The 27,061-nt window shown below is 34.8% G+C and overlaps 3 protein-coding genes across 4 annotated transcripts; all 3 read right to left on the reverse strand.

The window, feature by feature from the left end:
- Positions 1-1,390, reverse strand: LOC129798989 (uncharacterized). Its single transcript, XM_055842550.1, has 3 exons — positions 1,076-1,390; positions 783-1,004; positions 1-692 (listed from the first exon to the last, which is right to left on the reverse strand). Exons 1-3 carry the CDS (start codon positions 1,341-1,343, stop codon positions 403-405), a joined length of 780 nt encoding a protein of 259 aa, XP_055698525.1. The 5' UTR covers positions 1,344-1,390; the 3' UTR covers positions 1-402.
- Positions 1,391-13,040: 11,650 nt separating this feature from the next.
- On the reverse strand, positions 13,041-14,424 carry LOC129798990 (uncharacterized). The gene is made up of 4 exons (XM_055842552.1): positions 14,081-14,424; positions 13,802-14,004; positions 13,516-13,736; positions 13,041-13,455 (listed from the first exon to the last, which is right to left on the reverse strand). The coding sequence occupies exons 1-4, from the start codon at positions 14,311-14,313 to the stop codon at positions 13,276-13,278; spliced, it is 837 nt and encodes a 278-aa protein (XP_055698527.1). The 5' UTR covers positions 14,314-14,424; the 3' UTR covers positions 13,041-13,275.
- A 4,551-nt stretch (positions 14,425-18,975) lies between these two features.
- On the reverse strand, positions 18,976-20,573 carry LOC129798991 (uncharacterized). 2 transcript variants are annotated; one of them, XM_055842554.1, is made up of 2 exons: positions 20,199-20,573; positions 18,976-19,816 (listed from the first exon to the last, which is right to left on the reverse strand). In XM_055842554.1, the coding sequence occupies exons 1-2, from the start codon at positions 20,470-20,472 to the stop codon at positions 19,413-19,415; spliced, it is 678 nt and encodes a 225-aa protein (XP_055698529.1). In that variant the 5' UTR covers positions 20,473-20,573; the 3' UTR covers positions 18,976-19,412. The 2 variants fall into 2 exon arrangements, with proteins under 2 accessions (XP_055698529.1, XP_055698528.1); XM_055842553.1 differs by having other exon boundaries at positions 19,285-19,816; positions 20,178-20,573.
- Between the last annotated feature and the right edge of the window lie 6,488 nt (positions 20,574-27,061).

The raw sequence follows: 27,061 nt of genomic DNA on the forward strand, positions 1-27,061 counted from the left end.
TTTTTCTCATGGTGTGCATAATTACTTTATTATTCTATAATAATATATTTTGTAGAAAGAAATATAAATAACAATAGTAGGAGCATTTTGTTATTTTTACGGGTCACAAATTATCTTGTTATTCTAATTTACAATATTCTCTCTTTCATGCGCAAAAAATGCACTATTTAGCAATTATAATTATTCCCTAAGTTTAACACATTTTTATTTTGTGAATCTCTCTTTCGCATTCACCATGGTATTTGCATGTGAGTATGCGGTAAGGTACAATATAAATAAAAGTTTCTTTTTGCTAAAATAAATAAATAAATTAGAGGATGGTGATTTTGGCGGGAAAATGTGTAAGTAGTGATTAGGACGAGGACTTTTCTTTTAGGAAGATTTGGTATATTCTGAGGAACTTTATGGTTTCTTGAGGTGTTCTGGAAGTACCAGGTTGATTGATCGTCCATATCCTCCGTATCCTGTGTGTCCTCCGCCACCATGACCGGCATGGTGTTCTTCATGACTTGAAGAATGCGAATTGGAATAATAGGGTTTGGCAACGATCTCATAAGTTGTGGACTTGCTTCCGCCAGATGCCAGTGCCTTTAGACCAACGATCGCAGACAACATCAATGCCATCATACCAGTCATCAAAGCTTTGCCCGCCAGTGCTGCCAAAGCTCCCAGCGCAAGAGCCATCATCGTACCTTTAAACCAGAGAAAGCAGATTGACTTTTACTCACCACAATTTCGCCGGAGTGAAAGAAATTCCAGCAAAGACTCAGCACTACTCTCACCTTTCATCATCATTGCTGCCGCAAGAAGACCTCCAAGGCCGCCTTTCTTTCCACCGATCTTTCCCTTGCGTCCTGTGAAGGCATCCCTGGCGTCTTCGAGGCTGGATTTGTTGTCCCAGAGACGAAATCTCAGGGTATGAGACTGAAGGTAATCACTCAATTTGGAGAAGAGGAAACCATCCATCCTTTTTGTAGGATCATTGGGAAAACTCCTTGAAAGCTCTTTAAAAAAAATAGGAGTATATATTATCACAGATATTCCTTGGTCTAATCACACAAATCACAATCTTCACCAGAAATTATTTCGGCATTCCTTGAGGCATTAGCATTGGTATCCTTGACAATAGAGACACTTGGTGAGAGGACAAGTTCAGAATTTGCCGAGAGACGTTCAATAAAGGCGACAATATCCATTTTGAGGCACATAGGGTTGTACTGAGAGTCACAATCGAGGGAGAAACTCCTCTTGAAATCCGACACGTCCACCCCAAGGCAGCACGTGAAGAGAGTAACACTGATCACAAGAAGATTGCACAATTTCCCCAACATTGTTCCAACCATAAACTCTAGATGCTGCGACAATAGTCCAAAAGCACTGATCACTTCAAACTGCTTCCATACCCAGAGCGATCTCAGTCTTTTATAGCCATTCTACAATCTGGGCAATATTAGGGGAAAATGGTTCATTTCACAAATAAAATCTCAAAGATTTTTTTCACGCTTGATTTAGAAATGTTCCGGCCTCGACATTGTTGTCTATTGACGCGCACTTGAGGTAAAAACACTTAACGAAATATGCGTTTTATTTGGTTCTTTTTCTCATGACTGTTATACATTTAAAAATTCATTATTTGCTTGGAAATCATAAGATGGGAAAGGAGTGCATGATGACTGGAGAATGGATTTGGCCAATAGAGCGTCGAGTCGAGAACTTTTTCCACCTGTCTCAGCTTTTTCTCATTCTCCATCGCAATGTGGGTCTATTTACTCCTAAAAAAAATCGCCAATAGAGTGAAATTGAATCAATTAGAGGAGCAATGGAGCGAAAGACATCAACGTTTTAAGCGACGAACCCGTGAATTTACATAAGGCCATTGAAATTTACCTGAACAGAGGTGACAAATTCTTATTTTTCGTATTCGATAAAAAGTAAAATTGCATTTTCATTCAAGTGATCAGAGAGAGAAAACCTCAATTGTGTCTCTGGGCTGTTTTTTTTTTGTCAGTATTATTGATACACGGGAAATACAAAAGGTCTCTAAGTAGAGCATAAAACCACAATTACCTCTATTGCTCTAAATTCATCTGTAGATTAAATTTGGAATATCCGAGACTCAATTCGCAAGGAAAGTAAAAATTCTTACTTCCTGCTGGTCTCTCAAACCTTCACTCTGAACATGGAATTTTTGGACGTTTTTTTTTCTCCACAATTCACCTTAATCGTGATGATCTCGATTGCTATATGATTAATTACTTTGATTAGATTATGGTTATAATATTTTTGGACATCATCTACTATTACACATATGGGCCAAATCTTTTTCTCCAATATGTAATTTAAAAGTAATTACGAATATTTTTACTTTCCTGAACTTCCTTAACTATGTCAAGTGCTATGTTTTTTAAAGTGAAGAAAATAATTTCTATTATGTTCCAAATTGCGTGATTGGCTTTTTATAAAGGAATTGAATTTACATCGAATTATATTTTGATAAAGTATAAGAATCTTTCAGGGTTGCTTTCTAAAGGTTTATAGATGAAGCATTGTACGGTTTACCATAAACTTTTTGCTCAAAGTTCCACTTTTAAATTCAAATCCTTATAAAACATTTTGCATATAAACAAAGCTTGAGAAGATTAAAATGAAGGTTCAATTGATCATACACAGTTAAAGAAAGGACATAAAATTTGTCGAACATTTGAGATTCAGGATAAGATTGGTGTCAGGTTCGAAGTTCTCTCTACAGTTTTATAGTTAAATTAATATAGGCTTTAATTTTGGGGATACTGAAAAAGCTATTTGTGTTAAGTGTTCATTGTCAAATGGCAGTTTATTCGGTAAAAGCTCATTAGATCAATTTTTTTTTCAGTGCGTCCATCTGGAAAAAACCCTCATCAAATGTTGAAAGTAGTGAAAATTGCTCGTCTATTATTATCTTGATAGACGTTTTTTGGCAAACAGGAAGAAGTGCTATGTTAAGTTGTACTTATATTTTTATAACTTGAAGGAAGTGCTTTTCCGGATTTTCCTGACTTCAATTATTCGGGAATGATCCCGCTCAATTATGATGATTTGTGTGTGAAATCTGTTCCGCAAAGCTCCTAAACCCTTACTCATCCCATGACCTTGTGATTAGCGCAGAAGTGTGCACTTGTACAGTACCCTCAGGGTTCATAAGTATCTTAGGGAAGGGGGACACCTCTAGACAGAGTATTCTTATATAAAAAAAGGGAAAGTGCTCTTTGTGGCAGCTAATACGATCATCATTCTGGAGCCTCAATAACGTGGAGAGGAACTATTTTAGGGCTTTGGTGCACCGGGGAGCCTTAACGATATTCTTCATTGTGAGAAAACTGAGACACCTTCGGGGGATGTTTATCGAAAGCACTGTCGTCTCCCGAGGAAAGTGGAGTATCATGAGCTGAATCTCAACAGAATATAGGAGATGTTTCAGGACTCATGCACACGGCTAAAAGAAAATGAAAAAGAAAAGCCCACGATCACTAATATGCATATCCTCAAATGTTTTTTTTTACCACGGGATATTTAGTAAAATACATTTTCTTTCAAAAGTGTATAGGGGGAAGTGTGGAACCTTTGAATTGGGGCAGCTTGGAATTTTTTAGCTTTTTCCCCTATTTTTAAATGACACTGATATAATTAAGTTCTACACGCCTATTGTGAAGCTTTTATGATAAAGCTCAATTCCATTTAAAAATAAGAGAAGAAAGCAAAATTTCAAAACTGCCCCATTTCAGAAGTTCCCCATTTCCCCCTAACAAGGCATAATTAAATATAGACAATATTTTAAATGCTTTACACTATGAAACACGGTTTTGCTAACGGAGATCTCACATGGTACGTTTGATAGAGTCAAGTCCCCTGATTAAGAATCTGGTCTTAGTTTTGATCTAACACGTAATATTTTTTTTATTAATACTTTTATATTTTTTCTGCTTTGCCTTACATTATCCGTTATATCTCAGGTTATAGAGAACAGAACTTAAAAAGTGTGGGTCCGTTAGAAAGCCCATTAGCTGTGCTTCAATTTTGATAATAACAAAAAACTTTGTAAAATTACTCCTTCAGGGTGTAAAATTGGAGTTTCTCAAACAATTACCAAAAAATGGTCTTAAAGTAAGGTTTTAAACATTTGTATAAAATAAACTAAACAAAATATTAAAAATTTATTGACATCAGGCGATAGGCAACACTTAGGACTACAATTTTGTTCATCTAGACATCGCTCTCCGATAACTCTAAATGCCTCATTTGTTGGTTTTTGTTATTTTTTAAAAACATGAAGTACCTATTTTAGAGCAAATTTCCTAAAGATTTCTGAGAAACTATCCTTTAAAACTAATGTGAAACATACATAAATGTTGAGGTTCTTCTTTAAATCGATCGGAGGACCATCAACATAATTTTCATTAACATCCCCAATCAACCCTCGTTAAAAAGCTCCCAATTTTTCTTTAAGTATTAAATTTTTGTTTCTACTTATTTCCATCCATCCATCTAATACTGTTTCTACACAGAAAAAAATATTTTGTAAAAATATTTGTAAATGTTTGTGAATTCCTATGGGAGAGTTACAAAATGCTCGTGAGTCGTATAACCCACAAACAAGTTCGTGAAAGTTTGTACTTTTTACACAAACATTGTTCGTAACATGATCACTTGACGAGCATTTTTTGTACTTTTACAAACATTTGTTCGTAAATGTTTGTAAACACACAAAAAATGTTCGTAAAATTTTGTCATTCGTTCGTAAATTTTTGTTTTCCTGTCGAATATTTTACGAACATTTACGAACAAATGACAAAATTTTACGAACATTTTTTGTGTGTTTACAAACATTTACGAACAAATGTTTGTAAAAGTACAAAAAATGCTCGTCAAGTGATCACGTTACGAACAATTTTTGTGAAAAAACTACAAACTTTTACGAACATGTTTGTGGGTTATACGATTTACGAGCAATTCGTAACTCCCCCATAGGAATTTACAAACATTTACGAACATTTTTACAAAATATTTTTTTTCTATGTAGTAGAGGGTAATTTTAAATGAAAGTATGATCAAAAGTCATTGAAATGTATTTACGAAATGTTTGCTGGGAAATATCATGGTTTAATTGGTAAGAGTATCACCTCCAGGTCGGAAAGATCCCTGGCCCTACTTTTACGTCTATTTTAGAATTCGGGTTGGAGCAAAAAAATCAGACGGTCCGAAGATGGACTTGTAGCATAGTAAAATGTATTCAGATAAAACACATATAGTCATTCGAGGAGAGTTGGAACAGTGGGAGAGATGGACCACTTCGCCTCCTGCTCCACGATCTCCACCTCATTTGGTCTATTAGTGCCCTTCAACATTCTAATGAAAACCCCCATACCTTTAAAATTGTACGAGAAAATTGAAATTGAATTTTTTAGATGTCTGAAAAATGGGCAAAAATTTTTATTTCGCCATAAGAATACGTGTATTTGGGGGTTGAGGAGAGATGGAACTTAATGGTTTTGGCAACACTTCCGGTGTGAATTTTGGTCAATGTTCTTCAAAATCTTTTCAAGTAAATCTTAGAAATTATTTTTCCTAAATTTCTGGTAAGACTGACTGGATACACTCAGCGAAATTGCCATCGAAGTATATGAGCCACATATTCCACAAAATAAATCATTTATACTCAACAAAATGAAATAAACTCCAATAATTTCAATGAAATAGTGTTCATGTCTAAAATCACTTCCCTCCTATTCTAAATTAATAAAATAAACTATAAATATTTTCCTAAAATTAGGGGTGTTCCATCTCCCCGCACTTTTTTTAAGTGTCTCAAAATGCAACTTTTTTTAAATTCTATTTTTCGAAGTTACTATTTTCATCTAGGCTTTTCTAATATTGATATCTTAAATTTAGAGTATTCAAATGATAATCCAGTGAGATTCGTCTTTGTCTCGCATTCAAAAAGTATCCGCAGTATTGAATCGATTGCATCTCTTCTCAAATGACTATACTTGTAAAAGAACCAATAAATTTACAATATAGCCTGTGAATGACGCCACTACAAAAACATATTTAATTCTTTTTTATGTTTTTTTTTTACCTTTTTTTTAATCTGATTTATACACAATTTCAAAGTTTTTGGAGAGTAGAGGAGTTGCTTTTATGGGTTGAGAGATCACAATTTCGATGGTATGGTCATGTTCAGCTCCTGAGTGAAGAAAGGTTTTCCAGAAAAGCTATGAAAGCCATTGTAAGGCGACGTAGACCCCCGAGCAGACCTACGACAAGGTAACGGAATCAAATTCAGGATCTTGCCTTGGAGCGCCTTGCGATCGATCGCGAACATATTCCTGAAGTTGCGGAGGATCGACATGTATGGGCTGCCAAGCGGTTGAAAATGAATGAACGAATGATTTTTGTAAATTTGGCAACAATTTGAAAAAAAAAAAAACATTTTGTTAGATAAAAAAAATCATGATAAGCGTAAAATCTTTTTGCTGTGGCTTACCTATAAAGCTTGTACCATGTCGGTATGTCCCTCACGAGGATAGCGTGCATTCCGAGCCGACATACTCGCTTATAGCTCGGCCAGACATTCTGTACAAGACGAGCGCCAAGGCTGTGTAGTGATATCTGAGGGTCGTATTCGTCTAAAAAATCAGATTTGTTTATAACATATGTAATTTTTTATTAATCTGAACAATCCTATGTATTTCTCCGAAGAATCTTATCTAAGCAGCTACCCTAAAAATATCAAAGTCAATCGGATAAAAATTACTCAAGTTCCAAGGTTAGCTGTACTTGAAAACGTAATTTCGAGAAACACGTGTTTTTAGTTTGTCGAATATTGTCGAAATATGAGGATTTTAATTGTTTTTAAATAATATATCATGTAGTCCTTTTCATTATTCTTTATAATTCTAACTTATTTAGAGATAAAAGGAAAAATACCATAAAAAATTGTCTAATAGATTTTACCCCTAAAGATTGTGTTTTTTTTAAAAGCTCTGACTAATATTAATGATTTTATATTGCTCGAACTTGAGGTGAAATGCAAGAGATCAGATTGCAAATTTATATTAACATTTAAATAATTGAAAAATTACCAGGCCTTATGCAAATAAATTTAGACACGTGATGAATTAACTCTTTCGCGTCCTTAGGGTAATGTCATGACTCGGGGAAAAAAGTTTTTTTTTGGTATTTACATTAACTGAAATCTATCTGTTCGTGCACGACACCATAACACTGTGCAACAATTTCAAACTTTTTTTTTGTCCCTGGGTTCTTATGCTATTTTTTCTATTGCTAGGGTCAAATGATTTACGAAAATACTTATCATTTTGATTTCATTTGGATTTTGCGCCTGGTATTTACGAAAAACGGTTTTTTCCGTTTTTTGATACTTGGGTGCCTATATCTCCGAATCTGCTGAACTGATTTATTTCTTACTTTGGAACAATTTGTTGTCCTTTACATGCCCGATAAATCCTCTGAACAAATGAAGTTCGTACAACTGACACCAGGGGCGCTGTAGTCACAAATATGTCAGAAAACATGGAAAAATCGAACTTTTTAGCAACTTTGATCAAAAATATCTCGAAAACTAGGACTGTCCCTAACAATCTGTTTTGTGGGTTTGATAGAGAATTTAATCAGCTACATTTTCGTTCATGTACAACTTTTCTCTCAGATTATTTTTTAACCTCGATATTGAGGTTCAAACGAAAAACGAGCACTCAGCGAACTAAAGAGAAACTTAACTATTTCGCAAATTTTGACTTTTTCTTTTCAAGTTTAGATAACCCAGAGTATTATTTTCACTTTTCTTACAGTTGTAGGACTTTATTAATACTTATTGCATTATAAAATGTGTTTAGATATAAAACAAGGTAATAACTGAAACAATATCTTCAGTAAGATTTCAGTGTTATTTCAATCTCAAAAGACTATTACAAAAAAGGCATATTAACTGCATATTGCAAAATTTGAAATATTTCAAAGAATATTTCTTGTTAAATTGACGTTTTAGAATCAATAAGTATCTATTTTACGTTTTACATACCAGTTACATATGGAAACTTTGCAAAAAATCCTTTTTCTAAATTCATTTCTTTTTATAATTCTTTAAAAAAATTTCCTACATTTATCTACAATCCTACAATTTTAACCTCATAATTACGTGATTTTCGTCGAAATAAATCTAAAACTAGTTTTTGAACTTGTAATTGTTACTTTATGTATATCACATATGTGAAAGTTTTATACAAGTTTCCAAGTAATAAAATAATATTTAAAAATTTAAAATGTCATATAAAAATCACTATAATATCGATATTTAAGTATTAAATAATATAATAAAAGCTTGTACTGCCTAATTGCGAGGAAAGAAAGCAATAACACTCGAAATTGTGAAGGATTTATTAAGTTGGCTGAATGCTCATTTTTCGTTTGAACCTCAATTTCGAGGTTAAAAAATAATCTGAGCAAAAAAGTTGTATATGAACAAAAATGTAGCTAATAAAATTCTCTATCAAACCCATAAATCAGATTGTTAGGGACAGTTTTAGTTTTCGAGATATTCTTGATCAAAGTTGCTACAAATTTCGATTTTTACATGTTTTCTGACATTTATGGGACTACAGCGCCGCTGGTGTCGGTTGTACGAACTTCATCTGTTCAGAGGATTTATCGGGCATCTAAAGGAGAACAAATTATTCCTTAATGAGAAATAAATCGGTTCAGCAGATTCGGAGATATAGGCACCCAAGTATCAAAAAACGGAAAAAACCGTTTTTCGTAAATACCAGGCGCAAAATCCAAATGAAATCAAAATGATAAGTATTTTCGTAAATCATTTGACCCTAGCAATAGAAAAAATAGCATGAGAACCCAGGGACAAAATCATCGTTGCACAGTGTAATAGAAGGATGTAAGATTCTTGGCTCATTTTCTCAAGACTCCAGTTAGATTTCAATTAATGTAAATAGCCAAAAAGAAACTTTTTTCCCCGGGTCATATATGACCCTATGGACGCGAAAGAGTTAAGTAGTAACATCGCTTGATCTATGATGCAAATGTCGTATCACTTTTCCATTCGAAAGAGCTTCTGGAATTAAAGATATTGGAATGGAATCCGCATTATCCTTGTGTTTTTTTTTTACTGGAATTCCATAAAAACATTCATCAACTTCGTTCAGAGTTTTCGTATAAGACTTCTAACTTTTATTAGTCGAAAAAAAAGAGTAAGAAATTGTTTATTTGTATTTTTCAGTTTAGATCTGGTTTAGATTTTCTAATTTACTCTTAGGTCTACAATTTTTTTCTTGAAATTCATTTATAAGGCTCAACAAAGAGATCTCATTTCTCGACGAATTCCAGTAGCCCTATCAATATTTCTTATTCTTTATTTTTCTTTGGTTTGCCACATAAAATGAAAGATTGATGTACTTAATACTAGGGCCCAATAAGACATCAATCGTGAAATCATTTGAATTACAATCATTCATAACCATGTCGATTTAAATGTATAATACACGTTTATTGCTCTAACGGAGAGAGAGAGTAATAATGTGCTTAAATAAAGAAATGGGAAAGTATTCTTCAAGTATAAGAAAATCGGTTTTACATTCGGAGATTTAAATTCAAATAAAAATAAAAGATATTGTACTAAGAAGCTTTTTGTGTACTACATTAGGAGAACTTTCTTTTGGTGAAATGTTACCCAACGGTCACTTTTGAAATCCCCGAAGCGCCTGAATGCAGACACTTTAAAATAATTTTTGATTAAAAACCGGATTATATTACTTGATTATCATAATATTTATGTTGCATATCAGTATAGAAATAATTTACAAGAAATATCTAGATAATTTATGACAAAATAAATATGATTCATTTACTAATAAATTAACTGAGTATCTCGCGAAGCATAACTTGTATATTCCTATTGAGTGAGAAAGCAATAAATATACAGCAGTAATTGAATAATTCTATTGAACGATTTTATGGAATTTGTTAAAATTTCAGGATTGTATTATTTGAAAAATTACAAAAATACATTGATCTTGTTCTTTGAGAGGTGGCGAATTGACTTTATTTTCATTGTTGATAAAGTAATTGAATTAGTGATAGTGCGAAACAGTAAATTGGTCGTGTCTTTAGGCATATATTTACATGACACATTTCTCCCAATTCTCAGATTCTCTTAAGAAAATATTTTGTATTTATTCTGAGGCCGTGGCCAATGATGAAGGCACATAGGCATTCCATCTGACTATGTACTCCGTGTGTGTGCTATGTATAATGTCAATTCTAATAATAGTATTTCGCTTGGGTATTTTAGCTATCCATGGCATTGTTTATGAAATAAAACAAGAAAATTTGTTTGAAAGTCACGGATGTACCGTCGCTTTCTTTCTGCTTGCACTTTCTCTTGGTCATGATTTTCTCATTTTCAGTTTTTTTTTGACTTTTTTTATCTCACTTCTCTAATTATCATCATTCTCTCTCTGGTTAGTTCAACAGAGACCATTTGAAGATCACCTTCGAGATCGTTTTGTTTTTATGATTTACGGAGGAAAAGTATTGTTTTTCCTATCAGCTAATTGATCTTGATGGGGGGGTGAGTAGATATGGAAAAGTGGGATTATTTTTAGATAAAAGGAAAAAAATGCTAGTAAAATAGGTAAATTATTGTAGGTAATATTATGACTAGTGATAGACGTGATCATTAAGATTGCTTGATGTATGCAGATTTCTGTGGAGACTCTAAGCAGGTAACCAATATGGATAAATTTTGAATTTCCATAACAGTTATTATCAGGTAATTTATGGGAATTAAAATGGGCATTAAGTGTGCAGGAAAATGACCATGTGAGAGAATGGAGTTGAGAATCCTACATAAGGTGCAATGTATTTAAAATTCTTGACCACTGGGGTCAACAGGGCCCACGATGCAAAAGGGGCGCAGCCTTTTCAGGGAAAATGTGTCAATCAATCAATAAATTTTGCATCAAACCGGTGTTTTGCATGTTTTGCTGGCAAGTTGGAGAAGAAGGACAAAAAAATAATGGCAAAAATTTAATAACATTGACTTGGGTGGTTTGCAATTGGTTGTGGTGAATTTATATTAAAAATTTCCCACGTCCCGTTGGTCGCATATTTATCACTCTTTGACCATTATTGACGACACGGCTTTTGCTTGATCGTGGTGATATTGACTGTGATCGCCAAGGGAATCTCTTGGTTTCTGGAACTACTATGTATTCTGGGTGAGATTGAAACTCCATCATTGATGTCCCAATGTGATTCACGGAAGAAGGTCAGTGGATACACAGTTGAGACATCATGATGATGTTGTGTCTCTCTTGCACTCCTTTGGTTGATTTTGTTGTAGCAGAGCCCGTGTGGTGGGGCTGATCAGACCTAAAAGCCAGCATCTCTCCACAAGCTCCAACTCACACGATTTCTCATCCGCATCTCTCTCTTGCTCTCATGGGTTCGTGACTTCTTTTCCCCACCATCTCAAGAAGCTTGCAGCATCAGCGATTTCTCTTTTCAACGACTGACCCGATGCGGAAGTAGCAGAAGAAGTAAGTAAGCCGTGACCTAGAATAAAACCTGTTGGGACGATGAACTTTCTTGGGTATAGAGGAAAGCAGCACTCAACACCACTGCCAATGGCAAGAAGTGAAAGAGTGAGAAAGACAAAAAAAGTTCAGACCGGGTAAATAAAACATATATAGAATTAAATTGAACATACATATCCATATGTGTTGAAGGAGAGATTGTGGAAAATCTCTAGAAAATCAGTACATTTGTATTTCTTACTTACATGTATTTGGTATAGAAATTGAAACTCGAAAAATTCTTCGAGTTTCACCTCCTCAGATTCCTCAATAACGAGTTTTCATCCAAAGTGAGGGATTTCTTTTCTCAAGAATTTAAAGGTCTTGTGAAAGTTCTTACATCTTCATGATCTTCAAGGAAACTCCACTTTTTGAAAGATCAGTTAAACTTCAGAGAACCGTCCTGATTTCCTGATTTCCCTTATTTGCAGAAAATCATGAAAAACCATTCCTTTCCAATTAATTGCCGCAATTTAGGCACGATCGTACCAATTGAAAATCCCAAAAGAGATTGTCATGCCCAACATTTTGCCACATACAGAAATACTATAGCAAAAAAAGATCAAATAAAATCTGCTAAAGTGAAGGTAAAAATCATCTCCGGCTTCCATTCACCATTTCTTTGGGTGCTAAAAAGTTGGTATAAAATGAAATTCCTCTTGAAGTTGAAAATCATTGCATTTCTTACTGCAATCTGGATCACAACACAATGTATGCTCTTCAGATGAATCGTGGTCAGCATAAAAGCACTTTGCTGACACATTGATTTGCATCTGAAGTAAATACATATATTACTTTGTAAATTAGTTGTGACCAATTCAAGAGATACTGGGAAATTAATCACTTTGCGCCACTAATAGCACGTCTTTCCGCCACCGTTTCTACAGATATCACAAGAAAATTTATTGTTATTTCATTTCTTTTAAAGATATTCCTTAAAATAGTAATTAAGGTTTTTATATTGATTTCAGTATAATTAATTTAAAATTGAATATTTTATTAAAAGTGGAGGAAAGGAGTGAACATATCCCTTAGTTTTCCCTTTATATGCCATCAATTTAAACGCGATCTCTTTACAATCATGATCAGTTGTTCTCCATTTTGCTTATACCATGAAAATGATGTTAAACAAATTTGCCCACCAACAATGAAATAATTTTCATGTCTGCTCTTGATCACACGAAACTTGAACCTAAGATTTATTCACATAATCTTGAAGAATGATTTAATGTCTCGCCAAACTTACGTGATATAAATTAAAGATGAATTATTTGGTTAGTAATATGGGAAATGGTCCAACATGATGAAGTATGCATAGATCCAGGACACGATTATTTTGGCCATTAGCATCACGAGGAGTGTCAGTGTCCCAGAAATACGTTCAAGAATTCACCATAATCTCAATGGAATCTTTTATTGTTACTTTTTCCATCTCGTAAGTCTTTTACACACAATCTTCTTATATAATTTACCTTAAATCATTTCTCTATCTCTTTTATCTTTCCTACAAAAATAAATTATTTGGGTATGTACGAAGTCTTGTGAGGGAGAATCATTCTCTTCAAGTGCGATGACACAATGAAATGGCATTGTCCTGAGATTCATTTCTATTGCTGCTTCATGGATGGATGATTTACTGGATGTGTTCAGGTATTTGGCCATGGTAGGCTAGATCCTGAGCATCGTAGCTCCTGGCATAGGGATAAGAATTGCCAGAGGCTCCTGAAGACCAACCCTGAGATGCTCCAGACGTCCATCCCGCGTTGTTCGAGTTTGCAGACCAGCTTGGTTGGGTATTTCCACCAGCTGATTGCTGCAATTCATAGTCCAAACATTAGGAAAGGTCATGTTTAGTATTTCAAACATTATTTACCTTTCCAAGGAGATTGAATCCACTTCCGCTAAAGCCACCACTGCTTCCGAGTAATTTCTGAACAGCGAGGACAGCGGCCAGGACGAAGGCAACCTTAGCTACGACGAGAGCTTTCGTTGCCAAAAGGACAAGACCACCCAGGAAGAGCGGAAGCAGGGCTACAACTTTAGCTCCAAGAGCTAAAACCAGAGGTCCAGCGAGTTTCTTCAGCTTACCTCGACCTATGAAATAGAAATGATAATATATCTTGCCCCTAAAAGTCAGTGAAATTGTCCTAATCACTAACCTTCCTCAATGGAGCGTGCCAAGTTCTTCGTGGTCTCTGCTGGCAATTTGATTTCGAGATCGTGACTCGTGAGGAAGTTTGAAGCTGCCTCAAGAGTGAGATCAAATAGTCGCCCAGTTTTTTCCTGCACACCACTCGGCAAATTGGCAGTGATTTCATTTTCCGACAGTGATTTAGCACTGCGAAACATTGCTGAGGGATTTCTGTCGATGAGACATTGATTGTGGATCCAATTAATGTGATTGCATTGGCATAATAATGGGATTTTGGGTCACTCACCGATTGAAAGTGACTCCCGGCAGGAGTTCAATCTTCTGAGCACGTGCAGCACGATTAAGTGCCATTATCCCTTTCACGGATAGGCATGTCGTTACATCCCCGCTGTCTGCACAATTGGCCACAATTCGCGCTCCCTGGCTCAGGGTGTTGCTCTCCTCAAACTGATTATCCACAACACTGGGAGCTGCCACAGCAACAGCCACAATGGCACCAAGAATCATGAGGATCTTCATTGTGAAATCACTAATTGTTTTATTTTTTCTTAAAATATCAAATTCGTTCACTACAACTTTACTAAACTGATCCGCACCACAAGGACTTTGTTGCACTTGAACGATCTTCAACGCTATGGTTGAACCACCGCCTGGACACCCTTTTATATGATGATCTTTTTCACCACTGACGCATTCGATGATTATATAAAAAAAAGCGATGCTGGATCCCATCCGGCGCGGATATTTGAATTAGTGGTCGAACGAAAGAAACGGATAGTATCCATTGATAGAGTGACAGAGATATCCACCCAAGGCGGAGCTCTATTTTTGGTGGTTTGAACGGTGTGCATTGTGTCTCCTCATCACTTATTCAGAGGCTCAATTTGCCCCCCACTTTTTGTCACACCTGATTGAGGAGAGTCACATTTTTACCTTTCTTAAACAATCTTATTGTTCTGTGGCATACGCGACAAAATACCAGTAGATCCATATTAGTTACTGATAAGTCAAGGGAGGGGTTTAACACCTCATCTCTGCGGTCAGTGATATGGAGAAATGCATTGGATGCAGTCAGCAAAGCAACGGTCAGCAACCTCTTCAATATATCTAACAAGTTGACATCTTTAATGCAACATAATCCCAATTAATTGACTAAACAATTAGGATCCCACGTTGTGTGTTCAATCATGTTAAATTATAGAGGGTGAAATGAAAGATTCGAGGGGGTATTCAGATTTAAATAGGTGGCTATATAAATGTCAACACCACTAGGAACCTTTTAATGTAAGGAGGTCTTCAGACTAGAGGTTTAGCCCAGTTCCCAAAGGTCTCAAAATCCTGAAAAGCTAGCAATTTTATTGCTTTCTGAGAATCTATAGATCTCTTATCTTTAATTAATTTTTTTCAAAAAATCGTGACTGATAAGAAATTAGAGCAGTTAAGCCATATGACTAAGTCTTAGATCTGAAGCCCGTATAAAGTCAATACTTTGAGATTTAATCCAGTTATTAAACATCTACATTCTAAAAAAAATCTTTATTTAATCAGATCTGAAAGTGAAAGAGACAAATAAACTTGTTGTAATTATTTCTTTTGGAGAAAGCGTTACAAAATTTGAAATAAAAATTAATGTTTTCTACGTTCGCCGCCGTCTTACAGTTGGTTACCAGCCTCCAGGACAAAACACAGGTATTGTATGTTACACATTCATAGGAATTAATAGGAATGATTGGGAATAGGGCTTACAATCGGCACTTAGAAATTATTCAACCAATTTTTTAACGTTTTATAGTGAATTTCTATGAAATTTTCATTGATTTACGTTATATATAATAACACCTTATAATGTTAGATCAGTAAGACCATATTATAGCAAACCTAAGTAAATTGAGTAAATAATCCAACTGGCTGAGTTGAGGAACCGGTCGACTACAGGGCGCTTTACCTTATCAGCATCTTAATAATTATAATTAAAGATTTTTAAAAAATTAAAAAAAAATCTGAAGCCCACCTGAGTATTTAAAAAAATCATTATGTTGTTAAAGAACCTTTTTTGAGATTTCACCGATCTTACTATATCAGTTTATGAAAAACAATTCAAAATCCAGATATCTCAAAATGGTAAAGAAATACATATATCGGATTTCATCATTTTTAAAAATTAAATTTTGGAGAATTTCTGTTCGATGAAATTCAGCAGGAAATTGATAGAACTGAATCTCTCTCGATTTTTACAATTTTAATTTTTACTATTTTCATGCACTTGTGAACTATTGGCTCCTGTGTAGGCTTCTTTCGCCCAGAAGGCCCGGTATCGATTCCTGGCTTGGGAACTGAAGAGAAGGGTTCAATTTTTGCGTTAATTTTGGTTAATTTTCAGCATAGAATTAAACAAGATTTATTTAAAGGCTTTAGGGAAATGCGTCCTTTCTGATTTTTCTTTAACTAATTATAACGGTCGCAGTTTGATTAAAAAAATATAAATATATTCCAGTAAATAAAATAATTCAAAATAATGGCCACTCGGTACCTATGTCTTTGGCACTTTCATCTTTCATCCATCAAACTACCACCCAATCGAGCCAGTCTGGATTTGTCCTCCAACAACTACGGAATGTGTAAGAGGAGAGTGGAGGTAATTAATTCTTCTCCATGTGGAGGAGACTTCCAGAAGAAAAGGCCAATTCTACCTAAAAACAGCCTCATCCCACCTAAGACCAGACGGAAACGAGATCTGTATTGGAGATTATCACCACCTAGGACACCTGGATCAGCCTCTTGGAACGGCTATGGTATTCCCGGAAGGAAATTCACTCTATGGGCCCCATGAGCTACGCTTCGTCGTCCTCGTGGGAGGTTTCCAACCCTTAGGGGGAGTCGTTCAGGGATTCATTGGGGGATTCATGGAGGGAGTCTGCCTAAATTAAACTTGGTTGACCCCGACTCCAAGAGTTCTTTGATCTCTAATACCCGGACACGAAAAGAGTTCATCACGGACGGAGCTCGTGAGGAATCTCGGAGGACATTTAGGTTCGAATACCAGACTCTTTACTGTATGTACGCTATCATCCCTTTTCCTCCCCTTTGAGAGTTTTATTGTAATTCAAGTTTTTCTTAATTTTCTCCATTAAATCTTTAATTTTATTCCAACAATAAACTTTTGCATTTAAAGTAAAGTAAAATACTATCAATCTTTTGAGTTTTAAATAAATAAATAAATTCATTTCAGCATCCAGCTAAAACCATTGCTTCATAGTCTGAAACTGCTTCTTACGTTCTCAAAGCAGTTTTGAGGATTATTTTAAAAACTTTTTAATATCATGAAACAAGCTAATTATTGCAATTATTTGAATTTTCAATCAAAGAACTTCAAAAATTCTCAAAAATATAAATTTTGAACAGCTTTGTTTCCAAACAGTTTTAAAAATCTATTTCAGAGCTAAAAGTACAAGCGCTACGAAATTAATTGTCTTTTAGTGGAAGGAAATAGAGTTCATATACGGTTTTAGTCCCATGGAGGTCTTAACTCAACTGAATAAAAAGAGTAAAAAAAATGCCGAAAAATGAAATGACAACTTCCTGAAATTATTCTTTCCTCTGAAACTGCCCCTTCTTTATCTGCCTCACTTTCCCTTATTGAACATCATAGCACTAGTTGAAGGTTCTTAAATTTAAAACACAGATAATTCCATCAAATTCAAAGTATATAATTTTCCAAGAATAACAATCCCCTCGCCATCAGTATAAGAATAATTTCTTTAAGAAAATGAAATTGAAGAGGTGTTGGATGTTGCTGGGAGATAAAATCCTAAAAGATCATTGACTTATTGATGGCTTCAAGATCCGGTGATAGAGTGAGATGGAGATTGTTAGAGTTTCTGTAGAGTATTGACCCGGTCATTGAGGTATTTCTCTAGCACCAGGAACTGCTGAAATGGGTCAGGGACACTGGGAGTCACTGTACCTCAGCATCTGCACCAAGAGATGATGAGGAATAAAGAAGACTATAGATGTTAATGCCACTAGAAAATGGTACTTAAAATTGAGTGGTTTTATTTTTTTGGTAAGACGTATTATCGAAATTTGCTCTCACTTTCCATGAGACAGTGACTAAACTGCCAATTTTGTGGTCACTTTCAGTTTTGACGTACATTTTCTCTTGCACTCAGCAATTCTCCACTGTTGACTAGTTTTACTCGAGATTACTATATGTAATATTATTCAATACAATTTATTCATTCTTTAGCTGATTCTCTTTCTCTCTGACTCACTGCACCTTTCTCTTCACCATCATCGTGTCTTGCTTTGAGTCACCCAGAAAAAAAATTCCACGGAGGAACTTCTTGTAAATTATAGCCAAAAATAATCCTATTGAAATTCATTGAAATATGCTAATTTGTCACAAATAAAATTCCATAAGTATAAATAGGGTCATTAGGTTATATTATAATCATGCAGACTGTTCAAGATATTTAATACCCCTGCCATATTTAAACAATTATTCGCTAGAATGACTAAAGTAAACAGAATAAGATTCACAGCCACCAGCGAGATTGTTTTTCATTGGTTTTGTAATGAAACTGGTTTCCGGAAGTATGTAGGTCAAATCGAGAGTAATGACTGAAAGACGATCAACAGGTTGTGGAGCATCTTTACTCTCCATTGTTGATCTATCCACGGTCTCAAATAAACTCAATTATTGTCTATTAAGAGGTGTATAGCCATTGGACTTGAAGAGTTTCGTAATTTTCTCCCAATCTCTTGGACTTTCTGCTAAAAAAGTTAATCAATGAGAAATCAATGAACCCGGACCTGATGCAACACTTTTGAGACTTAAGATGAAGACGAAGACATAAGTTGTTTGGAGTCACAATAATTGCTATATTACCTGAGCTGATTAAAAAACTGCTGCACCTTTTTTGTTGATAAGTACTGAAAAACCCAAGAAATACTTATTTATTTTCTGTGAAAAATAAAATTGGACACTTTCTTCCAATTCAATTTTAATATTTACATTTTATTCAGATTAACCAAATTTTCATAACAATGTGTTGCAGGACTTTCTTGTTGTGATTTTAAATTTATTCATTATTTTATAATATGTTTAGCTAAAATTAATTAGAAAAGATTTTCTTATTTACTTATAGTGTCTTAAAAAATTGTATTACCAATTTTTTAGGGTGATATTAATGTAAATTTATAACTATTATATTTTGTTTTTATTAGTAAATTTTTTAACGAAAGTCAATAAATAAATTTTTCATCAACTCCTTAGTCGCCGTAATAAATTATTTTTACATAAACAAATAACAAACAAAAATGGACAATACAATATTAAAATATCCAAATACCGAGTCACTTTGCGAACCACAACATATTTTTATCTTTTCTGATACATATCATACCAAATACAATATATCGGTAGAGTAATTTATGCATCTGGGCTGATTTCAAACGAAAGACTTCAATACAATAGATGACGAACCCGACAATTCTCATAGAAACTTTCAATGGAACATCATCCAAACAGGGTCATTGATTTTGTATAATAAATTATTTATTTTGTAGAACACACTTACATTAGATTCGTGAGTTACATGGAAATTTAAGAATTATTTTTAGTAGCCATACGAAGCAGAAGACGCTTTGTCGTTGTCACTGTAGTAACTGTCGTAAGTGGATGAGATCGGGATGTACTTATTTTCCATTTCCCTGTCTATCCAACCAGAATAGTGGCCATATTTTTGCTGAAGTGGCACATGAACCACTTCAACTTTGGTACTCTCGGACCCCGCCTTACTGTGCAGGGAGTGAAGGACAAGGACTTTGATACCTAAGACTATGGAAACAAGAAAGGAAAGTGAACTGAGAACAAAAGCTGATTTTGAGAGTAAGATGATGCTTTTGAAAATAAGTGGAATTATGATGGATTTAGCTGTAATTAGGCCCACAATCAGTGGATAGAGATGCTTGAGGGCCTTTTTCTTCTTCTTTCCAAATTTGTAGTGATGCTTTCCGCGACCTGCAAGAACACCATTAAGTGAATCTCTGAATCAGCGGCACTTTTACTCAAAGTAAGTTCCCAAAATTCAACACAATATCCCATTAAGATGTGAAAGAGTAATAAAAACTGTATGGATTATTTGCATTTTTTTGTCCACATTGAAATTTTTAGTGAGTCACATGAGACTGAGAGTGAAGAAAGTGGAAGGAATATCCAAGCCGGAACAGTTACCAAATGGAATCTTGCTGATTCAGACAATTTTTTGCGCTTTATATTGGTGTCTGCCCAATGATATAATACGGAGGAATTTCTTCACTTTCACACTCTTGAACTTTGCCATGGAATTAAATTGTGAATGGACTTCTTATGCAACGCTCACCCACATAAATTTTGGTGGTACCTTCAATGGCGGATTCTTTGACGAATTTTGCCGGTGTTGGAGGTGTTGGGGTGCTTGTACTTGTGGTGGAGGCTGAACTTATAGCTCCAGTAGCCTCAGTTGATGTCACGGGATAGAGATTAATCCCTCTGTAACCGTATCTTTCCACCAAACCGCCACTTCTTGGCGTAAGTGAATTTTGAGGAACAATATGCACATATTTGGCTATTGACACAGCACAAAGTAGAATTTGGATGACAAGTATAGTGAAGAACACTGATCTATGGGAAGGCATAACAGATATATCCAATGTTTTAAGATGATTGCAAGAATATCCAGTTGAAGAATATCCCAAAAAACACCAAAGACACTGTAGACGTCCACTCAGTTCAACGGTTTTTTTCGTTCTGATGCACTGAATTATGCAATGCATCTATAAATATTAATAATAGTTGAAAGACATTTATTGTGGTGGTGCATGAGTGAACAATTCGTACTAATGTGGTTAAATTCTAATTATACCATTTCAATCGTCATCGGTGCACCCACACTTGGTTGAATGAGCTGGAAGCCCCGCCAGTGTGAACTACCGATGCTCTGCACTTGGATTTTGTCGATCCTACAGAATGAATCAGATGAACTGCAACGTTCAAGATCTTCAATGATCCGACGCCAGATGAATTATTAGCAAAAAGACTAAAGACTTTGAATTGAAGCCTAATCTAAGGTCCGCGCTTTGTACAAGTATTAAAATCAAATTATAGATCTTAAACGGACACAAGTACTTAAGGTTAATTAAATGAGTATAGGGGAAAGTACTTTCCCTTCAAACGTTCATGCCTTCGAATAATGTGAATTTTCTTTAAGTTTTCCTAAGAGCCTTCAACATTTCTATTAAATATTAGTTAGCTTATTATCAATTATTGATAATTATGTGACAATCATATGGAAATCTTTTAGGAGAAGTAAGAGAAATTCGCATTATTCGAAGCCATGAACGTTCGAACGGAGAGTACTTTTCCCTACATTCTCTTGAATCCTCATCAAATCTTAGTAAAATTACTTCTGGTAAATTCACCATTCAACCTTATTCAAGGTTACTCACCATTATTGGTCACAAGGATAATGTACACCGGTAGCTCGTTCCTCCTCTCTTCGTAGCTTTCCCAATACTTCCTCCCACTCATCATGAACACCCTATTTGGGTATCATTCCAGAGATGGGAAGTGACTTATGACTTAAATCTTTGTCTAGCGAAAAATACTTTAAACAATCTGATGGATTTTAAGTAAGAGCAAATAAATCTATCTATCTATTATTAGGATTGAATTTTTCTTGAATTTTTCTTGAAATTCTCTTTTTTCTTGAAGGATTGAATTTTTAAGTAAGAGCAAATAAATCTATCTATCTATTATTAGGATTGAATTTTTCTAAGGTCTTTTATCGACCTTTAAAATAATTTAATGTTGTTGAATTTAATGAGTTATAAGTCGATGACAGAAAGTTTGAGAAAACAGTATGCATAATTGCAATTCACTGAGAAAAAAAAGAGGGTGCAATTAACATTTTTTCCTCAGAACTTTAACACTTTTTAGATGTAAAAATATATCAACATTTTTAATGTTAATTTTACACATCCTTAAGGGTAAAATTAACATGAAAAAGGGTAACTTTAACCCCTAATACACCTAAAAAGGGTTATATTTACTCCGATTTTGGATCAATACTGCATAGTATGTTTTTTAACTTTTTCGGATTTCTCTCAGTGATCCTACACTGAGAGAAAACAGGAGGTGCGATTAACTTTTTTTCCTCATAACTTAAACACTTTTTAGGTGCAAAAATATATCAGCATTTTTTAATGTTAATTTTACACCTTTTTAAGGGTAAAATTAACATAAAAAGGGTAACTTTAACCCCTAATACACCTAAAAAGGGTAATATTTACACCGATTTTGGATCAATACTGCAGAGTAAAATTAACATTTCCGGAATGTTATTTGAAGTTTTTTGGATTTCTCTCAGTGATCCTATAATCCAAAGGAAAAGTTCGATGACTGCCGAATAGGAAGACGATCAACCCAGGATAAAAACCGTAGCTGTTGGTGATCTGTGTACTTTATTTGCGAATAGTTTTTGGACGAAAAGAATTTCTATTCTATAGGCAGAAGCTTTCACCATCCAACGATCACCGGACTTTACCTTCAAATTAACGAATATTCACCAAAAAAGGAAAAAAAAACAGATTTGGTCAGTAGAAAGCAAGAAATTACCTACAATTTTATCCCCCGAGAACTTTCGGCAATTTTAATTTCCCCCGAGAACGAGGCAAGAAATTACCTATTCTATCTTATCCCCCGATACGGATAGCTGCTCCATATCACAGCTCTGTGGGCAACCAGTGCCGCTACTATATCACAGCAGCCCTTCTCGGTGTGTGTTTGGATCAGTGACAGTGAATATTTGTATCGACTGAAGTACCACTTTAATGTCAAAACTCGTTCTCGTATCAGGCTCTATTGGTTGTTTAGGCGGTTAACTTTTTTGCCAATATATACCATTGACATTAGGGGAGACTGGGGTAGAATTAGCCAGCAAATAAAGCTTTTTTTTCGCGCGTGATTTGTGAAAAAATGACAAGGTTTGTCTAATGTTTTTATGTTTCATAAGTAGAATCAGGATTTTGGCTGTATGAAACAGTGTAGTTCAAAGCTGTAAAACCCTTGACTTTTTCTAGAGAGAATAATGAAAAAAGTATGACACATTGGCTACACGTACCCCGGCCTGGGTAGATATAGCCACTTTTGGGGTACTAATTGCCACCAGTTTTCCAGACAAAATTTCAAATTGAAGATACCAAATATTGTTTTACTTGATACACTGAAGCCCACTGATGCTAAATATGTTACTTAAACCTAAAAAAAAAGGCTTTAGCCGACTTTTTCTGACATTTTTGTAATTGTAGCAAAATCGATGCAAACATCCTGAAAAAATCTATTTCTCAAGTTGCTCATACAAATGGCAATATTGGTTGGAATATCAATAGTACTTTTCGCCTAACAATTATCTATGTATTAGTGAAAAATCATTGATAGTTTTAGCCCGCCACGGAAGAGTGGCTACAACTGCCGCAAGGGCTGTTTCAGTGTTTATCATCTTATATAAAAAAAAGTGTATAATTATTATCCAATTGAAAAATATTTTTTAATTAGGTTTATTAAACAGGAAACGAGGTAAAACTATGAAATATTGACTAGAAACTCAGAAAACCAAATGCTGGTCCAAAAACTGTAACATCAAAATTACAATTTTATACCCATTTTATAAAAATGCTTCTAAATTGTAGGATAACAGGATCAGACTTATAAATATTTCTGGCAATACGGGGATGTATTCCTACTTTCATTAAAAAATACTTTGCTCACAGTCTTCCCTACTATTCATTCAATTACTGGACGAATTCAAAGCCGATATGGCATGAGAAATCTTTTTCTTCTGCTGCTCAGATTTGAACCCAAGGCCTCACAGTCATAGAGCTACGAGCTACTACTCTATTTACTGACCCACTTGAGGCTCGCCAAGTTTATTTACTAAACCAGTATTTTTTTTTTTTGAAAACGGAATTGAAATTGGAAATAAAACTGTATTATAAATCCGTAAAAAAATTAGTCCAATTTAGTACTGTTTATCAGTAAAATAGCTAAATTGTCCAGTAGAAAAATCGATTTTTATCATTACAAATGTTTCAAATTTAATCAGTGAAACTGACTTCAGTTTTTGTTAAATGCATTTGACTGAAAGTCCTTTCAAATCAATATAAAATTGTCGATATTTTTCTACGAATTTTGGGTTGAGATTTTTAACAATTTCTGATATCGAATCTTTTGTCATTAATGATTTTAATGCGAAATTGATAAAACATATCGAAAGATATTTTTCAGAAGTTCAATTTTTTTTTGTTTCAAAATTCATACTCAGCATAACATTCCTAGAATTTAACTTAGATGAAAAATAAATATATAACAGTTCACTTACCTCTCACTGTAAAGGTCGTCTTAATGTTTGATTGAGCATTGGTACTGAAGAAGCTCATCCACTCCACATTTGCCACCCACAAGATCGGTGGAATCACTCCCTACCCCCATCAAACTACCTTATACTACAGACAATACTCCTCATTGTCTTCTATCGTGATATATTATTTCCCAATAGTTTTCCCTTCCATTGCATTTGACGATGAAACAATGTTTGTTTTTCTTCCTTCCACCTAAAGACAAACACACTGTTTCGTCTTCAAACAATTAATTGAAAATTTTCATTTTATTCCGCTGCATCTCACCGATTCCACCTCCATCAATTAAATTGGTACCATTAACTTACTTCACTTTACTGTACTACTTAATTTCTGGTACATGTCATACGAAAGCCTTAATTAATTTAGACTGCAGATCAATTTTCTCCATAGTTTTCACACCCAATATCTTCGTGTGTGGTTTGAGAACGACACGTGAATTTCCCTTGAGAATTCATCAGAAATAGAAATCACACGCAGGTGAAATTTCACCTTATTCTTTGCATTTTCTCTTAAGAGTTTTTTTTATTCTTGGCTAGTTTTTTTATACACACTCCACCCATACCGCACAATTAATTTCTCTAGAGACATTTCACTTATTCGAAGTTTGGATCAATGCTTTCCTGAGGACTTTAGCGCCATGACGGAGATGAAGAGGGCAAAGAAGAATCCTGCCATTCCCGTAGAACCCGTGAGAAGTAGTAGACCACCAATCATTACCGGTATTAGGGTGAAGAACTTGAGTTTGTAGGCGATAAGAAGTGGTAGTAGGTACTTTTTAAACTTTTTCTTCACCTTGAATTTCCCTTTCTTTCCTCGCCCTTCCACATCTGCATTGAATGACATTTCATCACAAGAATTATTTTCACAGAGATTTTTTTCTCTTTGTGGAATTTTCACAAGAACAAAAACTCACCATTGATGTGACTATCTTGAAGATTTACTTCAGCTTCTTCCGGAGACGCTTTTCCATACAATGGGAAATTCTTGCCGTAGATGTATCGTGGTGATGAGGTGTTGGCAAGTACAATATGAGTTTTTGGCATCTGAGACAACGGCACTACACTTAAACTATTCATGAGATCGCTGGGATTAGCACATTGAACTGAGGATAGAAGGACGCAACAGCTGATGAGGGTGACACAGATAATGGGAAACATTTCTTCTTTTAGGGGCAGCCTTTATGTCTTGTGGCACAATCAAGTGATCTCGTCATTGCCTCAATATTGTCAATGTTGAACTGAGAAGAAAGCCAAAAAATACTTAGAATCATCTGCTCTGGTGTTCTGCATCAGTTCTCGATGAAATTTCCATGTCAGTTATTCACCTCAATCTCTACGGTATCACTTACCAGAGACATACAAAACATTATCCCCCAATTTTCCCCGCATGTCGCATCAGTATTCGACACTAATCACGATAATTTTGAGGATGGGCTTAGAGAAGGGAGAACTATCATTACGAGACATCAGTACCGATTTTTCAAGATCTATGAACATCATACCTCAAATAATACTGTTATTCCTCCTCGGCATTGTCATAGTTTCTGGTCCACGAAATTATGTCAGATATCTCTTTGATACTCCATTGCTCAATCTCTAACAAATCTCACTCACACTAGGCCATTTTCCCGCCCAACCAGAGAAAAGAAACTCATCCAGTGAAGAGTAAAATACTAAAGAAAGACGACGAAATCTCCTCATAAGAATTTTACTTTTACTGACATCCTCTATTCTGAAAGTTACTGTGTGATCTCAATTATTTCATTATTCACACTGCATAATTTCACCTCATTTGTGATGCAGCTGGGTTGAGTGATGTCGGTGTAATAATTCAATTACAAGACACACAACATGCTTATTGTATTCATTGTGATTTTAATTGTCGATGAAAAGAACGAAGACAGAATATACTATAATATCATACTTCGTTAGGAACAAGAGGGGCCGTTCCAAACATCTCCTAATTTTAAATAAAAAACAAAATTTCAACAAACTTTTTAATTTTTTTTACTAATTTTATTCCAATTATTCTTTTATTTTACTATTTTCTCTGTAAATAGTTTAACCAAATGTGTTGGAAGAAAATTCCATAATTTTGATCAATTTGTCCAACTTTACCCTAAAAGTGTCCAAAATTAGAAGCAGTTCCCCTATACCCATAAATTTTAAGGAAATAAATATTTACGAAAAATTATTTGCCACCCATTTATAAAATACAGTACGACTCCAGTAATATAAACGTATTTTATTCTTACATTTCTGCAGTTATTAGTTGTGGGAGTTATTAGTTCACTTTGTAAAAATTTTTCAAGTTGTTACTTTACAAAAATAACTCAAAAATTTAATATTTCCTCTAGAATTTGACATATTTTACTGCTCGAATTCAAAGAGAGAGCAGTTATATAATCGTATTTTTTTTTGATATTGTTTAATATTTTTGAGGGTTTTCTATATAGCCATTCTGAAGTGCCGTTGTCTTCGTGGTAGGCTTCCTAAACCTGATGTCACTCCAGAGCCTTTTCCATTGTGATACTAATTTAGGCACAACACTGTATGACATGATCTCTTTTGCATTGTATCCTAACCGGGCTCACCAGATTAGCAAGCAATAAAGTACTGCTATTTTAACTCCTCCGCTCTTAATGAGGAAACACCAGGGTAACACAGGATTTAGCCGGGGTAGCACCTCTCCGGACATTGATCACAAGCTCACTGCTATCAATGTCCGGAGAGGTGCTATCCCGGCTAAATCCTGTGTTTCCCTGGTGTTTTCTCATTAGGAGCGGAGCAGGTAAAATACGACAATTTTC

This window comes from Phlebotomus papatasi, chromosome 1, assembly GCF_024763615.1.
Source record: "Phlebotomus papatasi isolate M1 chromosome 1, Ppap_2.1, whole genome shotgun sequence".
Taxonomy (NCBI): Eukaryota; Metazoa; Arthropoda; class Insecta; order Diptera; family Psychodidae; genus Phlebotomus; species Phlebotomus papatasi.

Coding starts and splice junctions, on each gene's coding strand:
- LOC129798989 (XM_055842550.1), bottom strand. CDS start 1,343: ATGGTTGGAACAATGTTGGGGAAATTGTGCAATCTTCTTGTGATCAGT. Junction 1,005..1,075: donor GAATGCCGAAATAATTTCTG/GTGAAGATTGTG, acceptor TTTTTTTTAAAG/AGCTTTCAAGGAGTTTTCCC. Junction 693..782: donor GGCAGCAATGATGATGAAAG/GTGAGAGTAGTG, acceptor TCTGGTTTAAAG/GTACGATGATGGCTCTTGCG.
- LOC129798991 (XM_055842553.1), bottom strand. CDS start 20,472: ATGCCTTCCCATAGATCAGTGTTCTTCACTATACTTGTCATCCAAATT. Junction 19,817..20,177: donor TACCACCAAAATTTATGTGG/GTGAGCGTTGCA, acceptor GTGTTCTTGCAG/GTCGCGGAAAGCATCACTAC.
- LOC129798990 (XM_055842552.1), bottom strand. CDS start 14,313: ATGAAGATCCTCATGATTCTTGGTGCCATTGTGGCTGTTGCTGTGGCA. Junction 14,005..14,080: donor CCGGGAGTCACTTTCAATCG/GTGAGTGACCCA, acceptor TCTCATCGACAG/AAATCCCTCAGCAATGTTTC. Junction 13,456..13,515: donor GATTCAATCTCCTTGGAAAG/GTAAATAATGTT, acceptor TATGAATTGCAG/CAATCAGCTGGTGGAAATAC.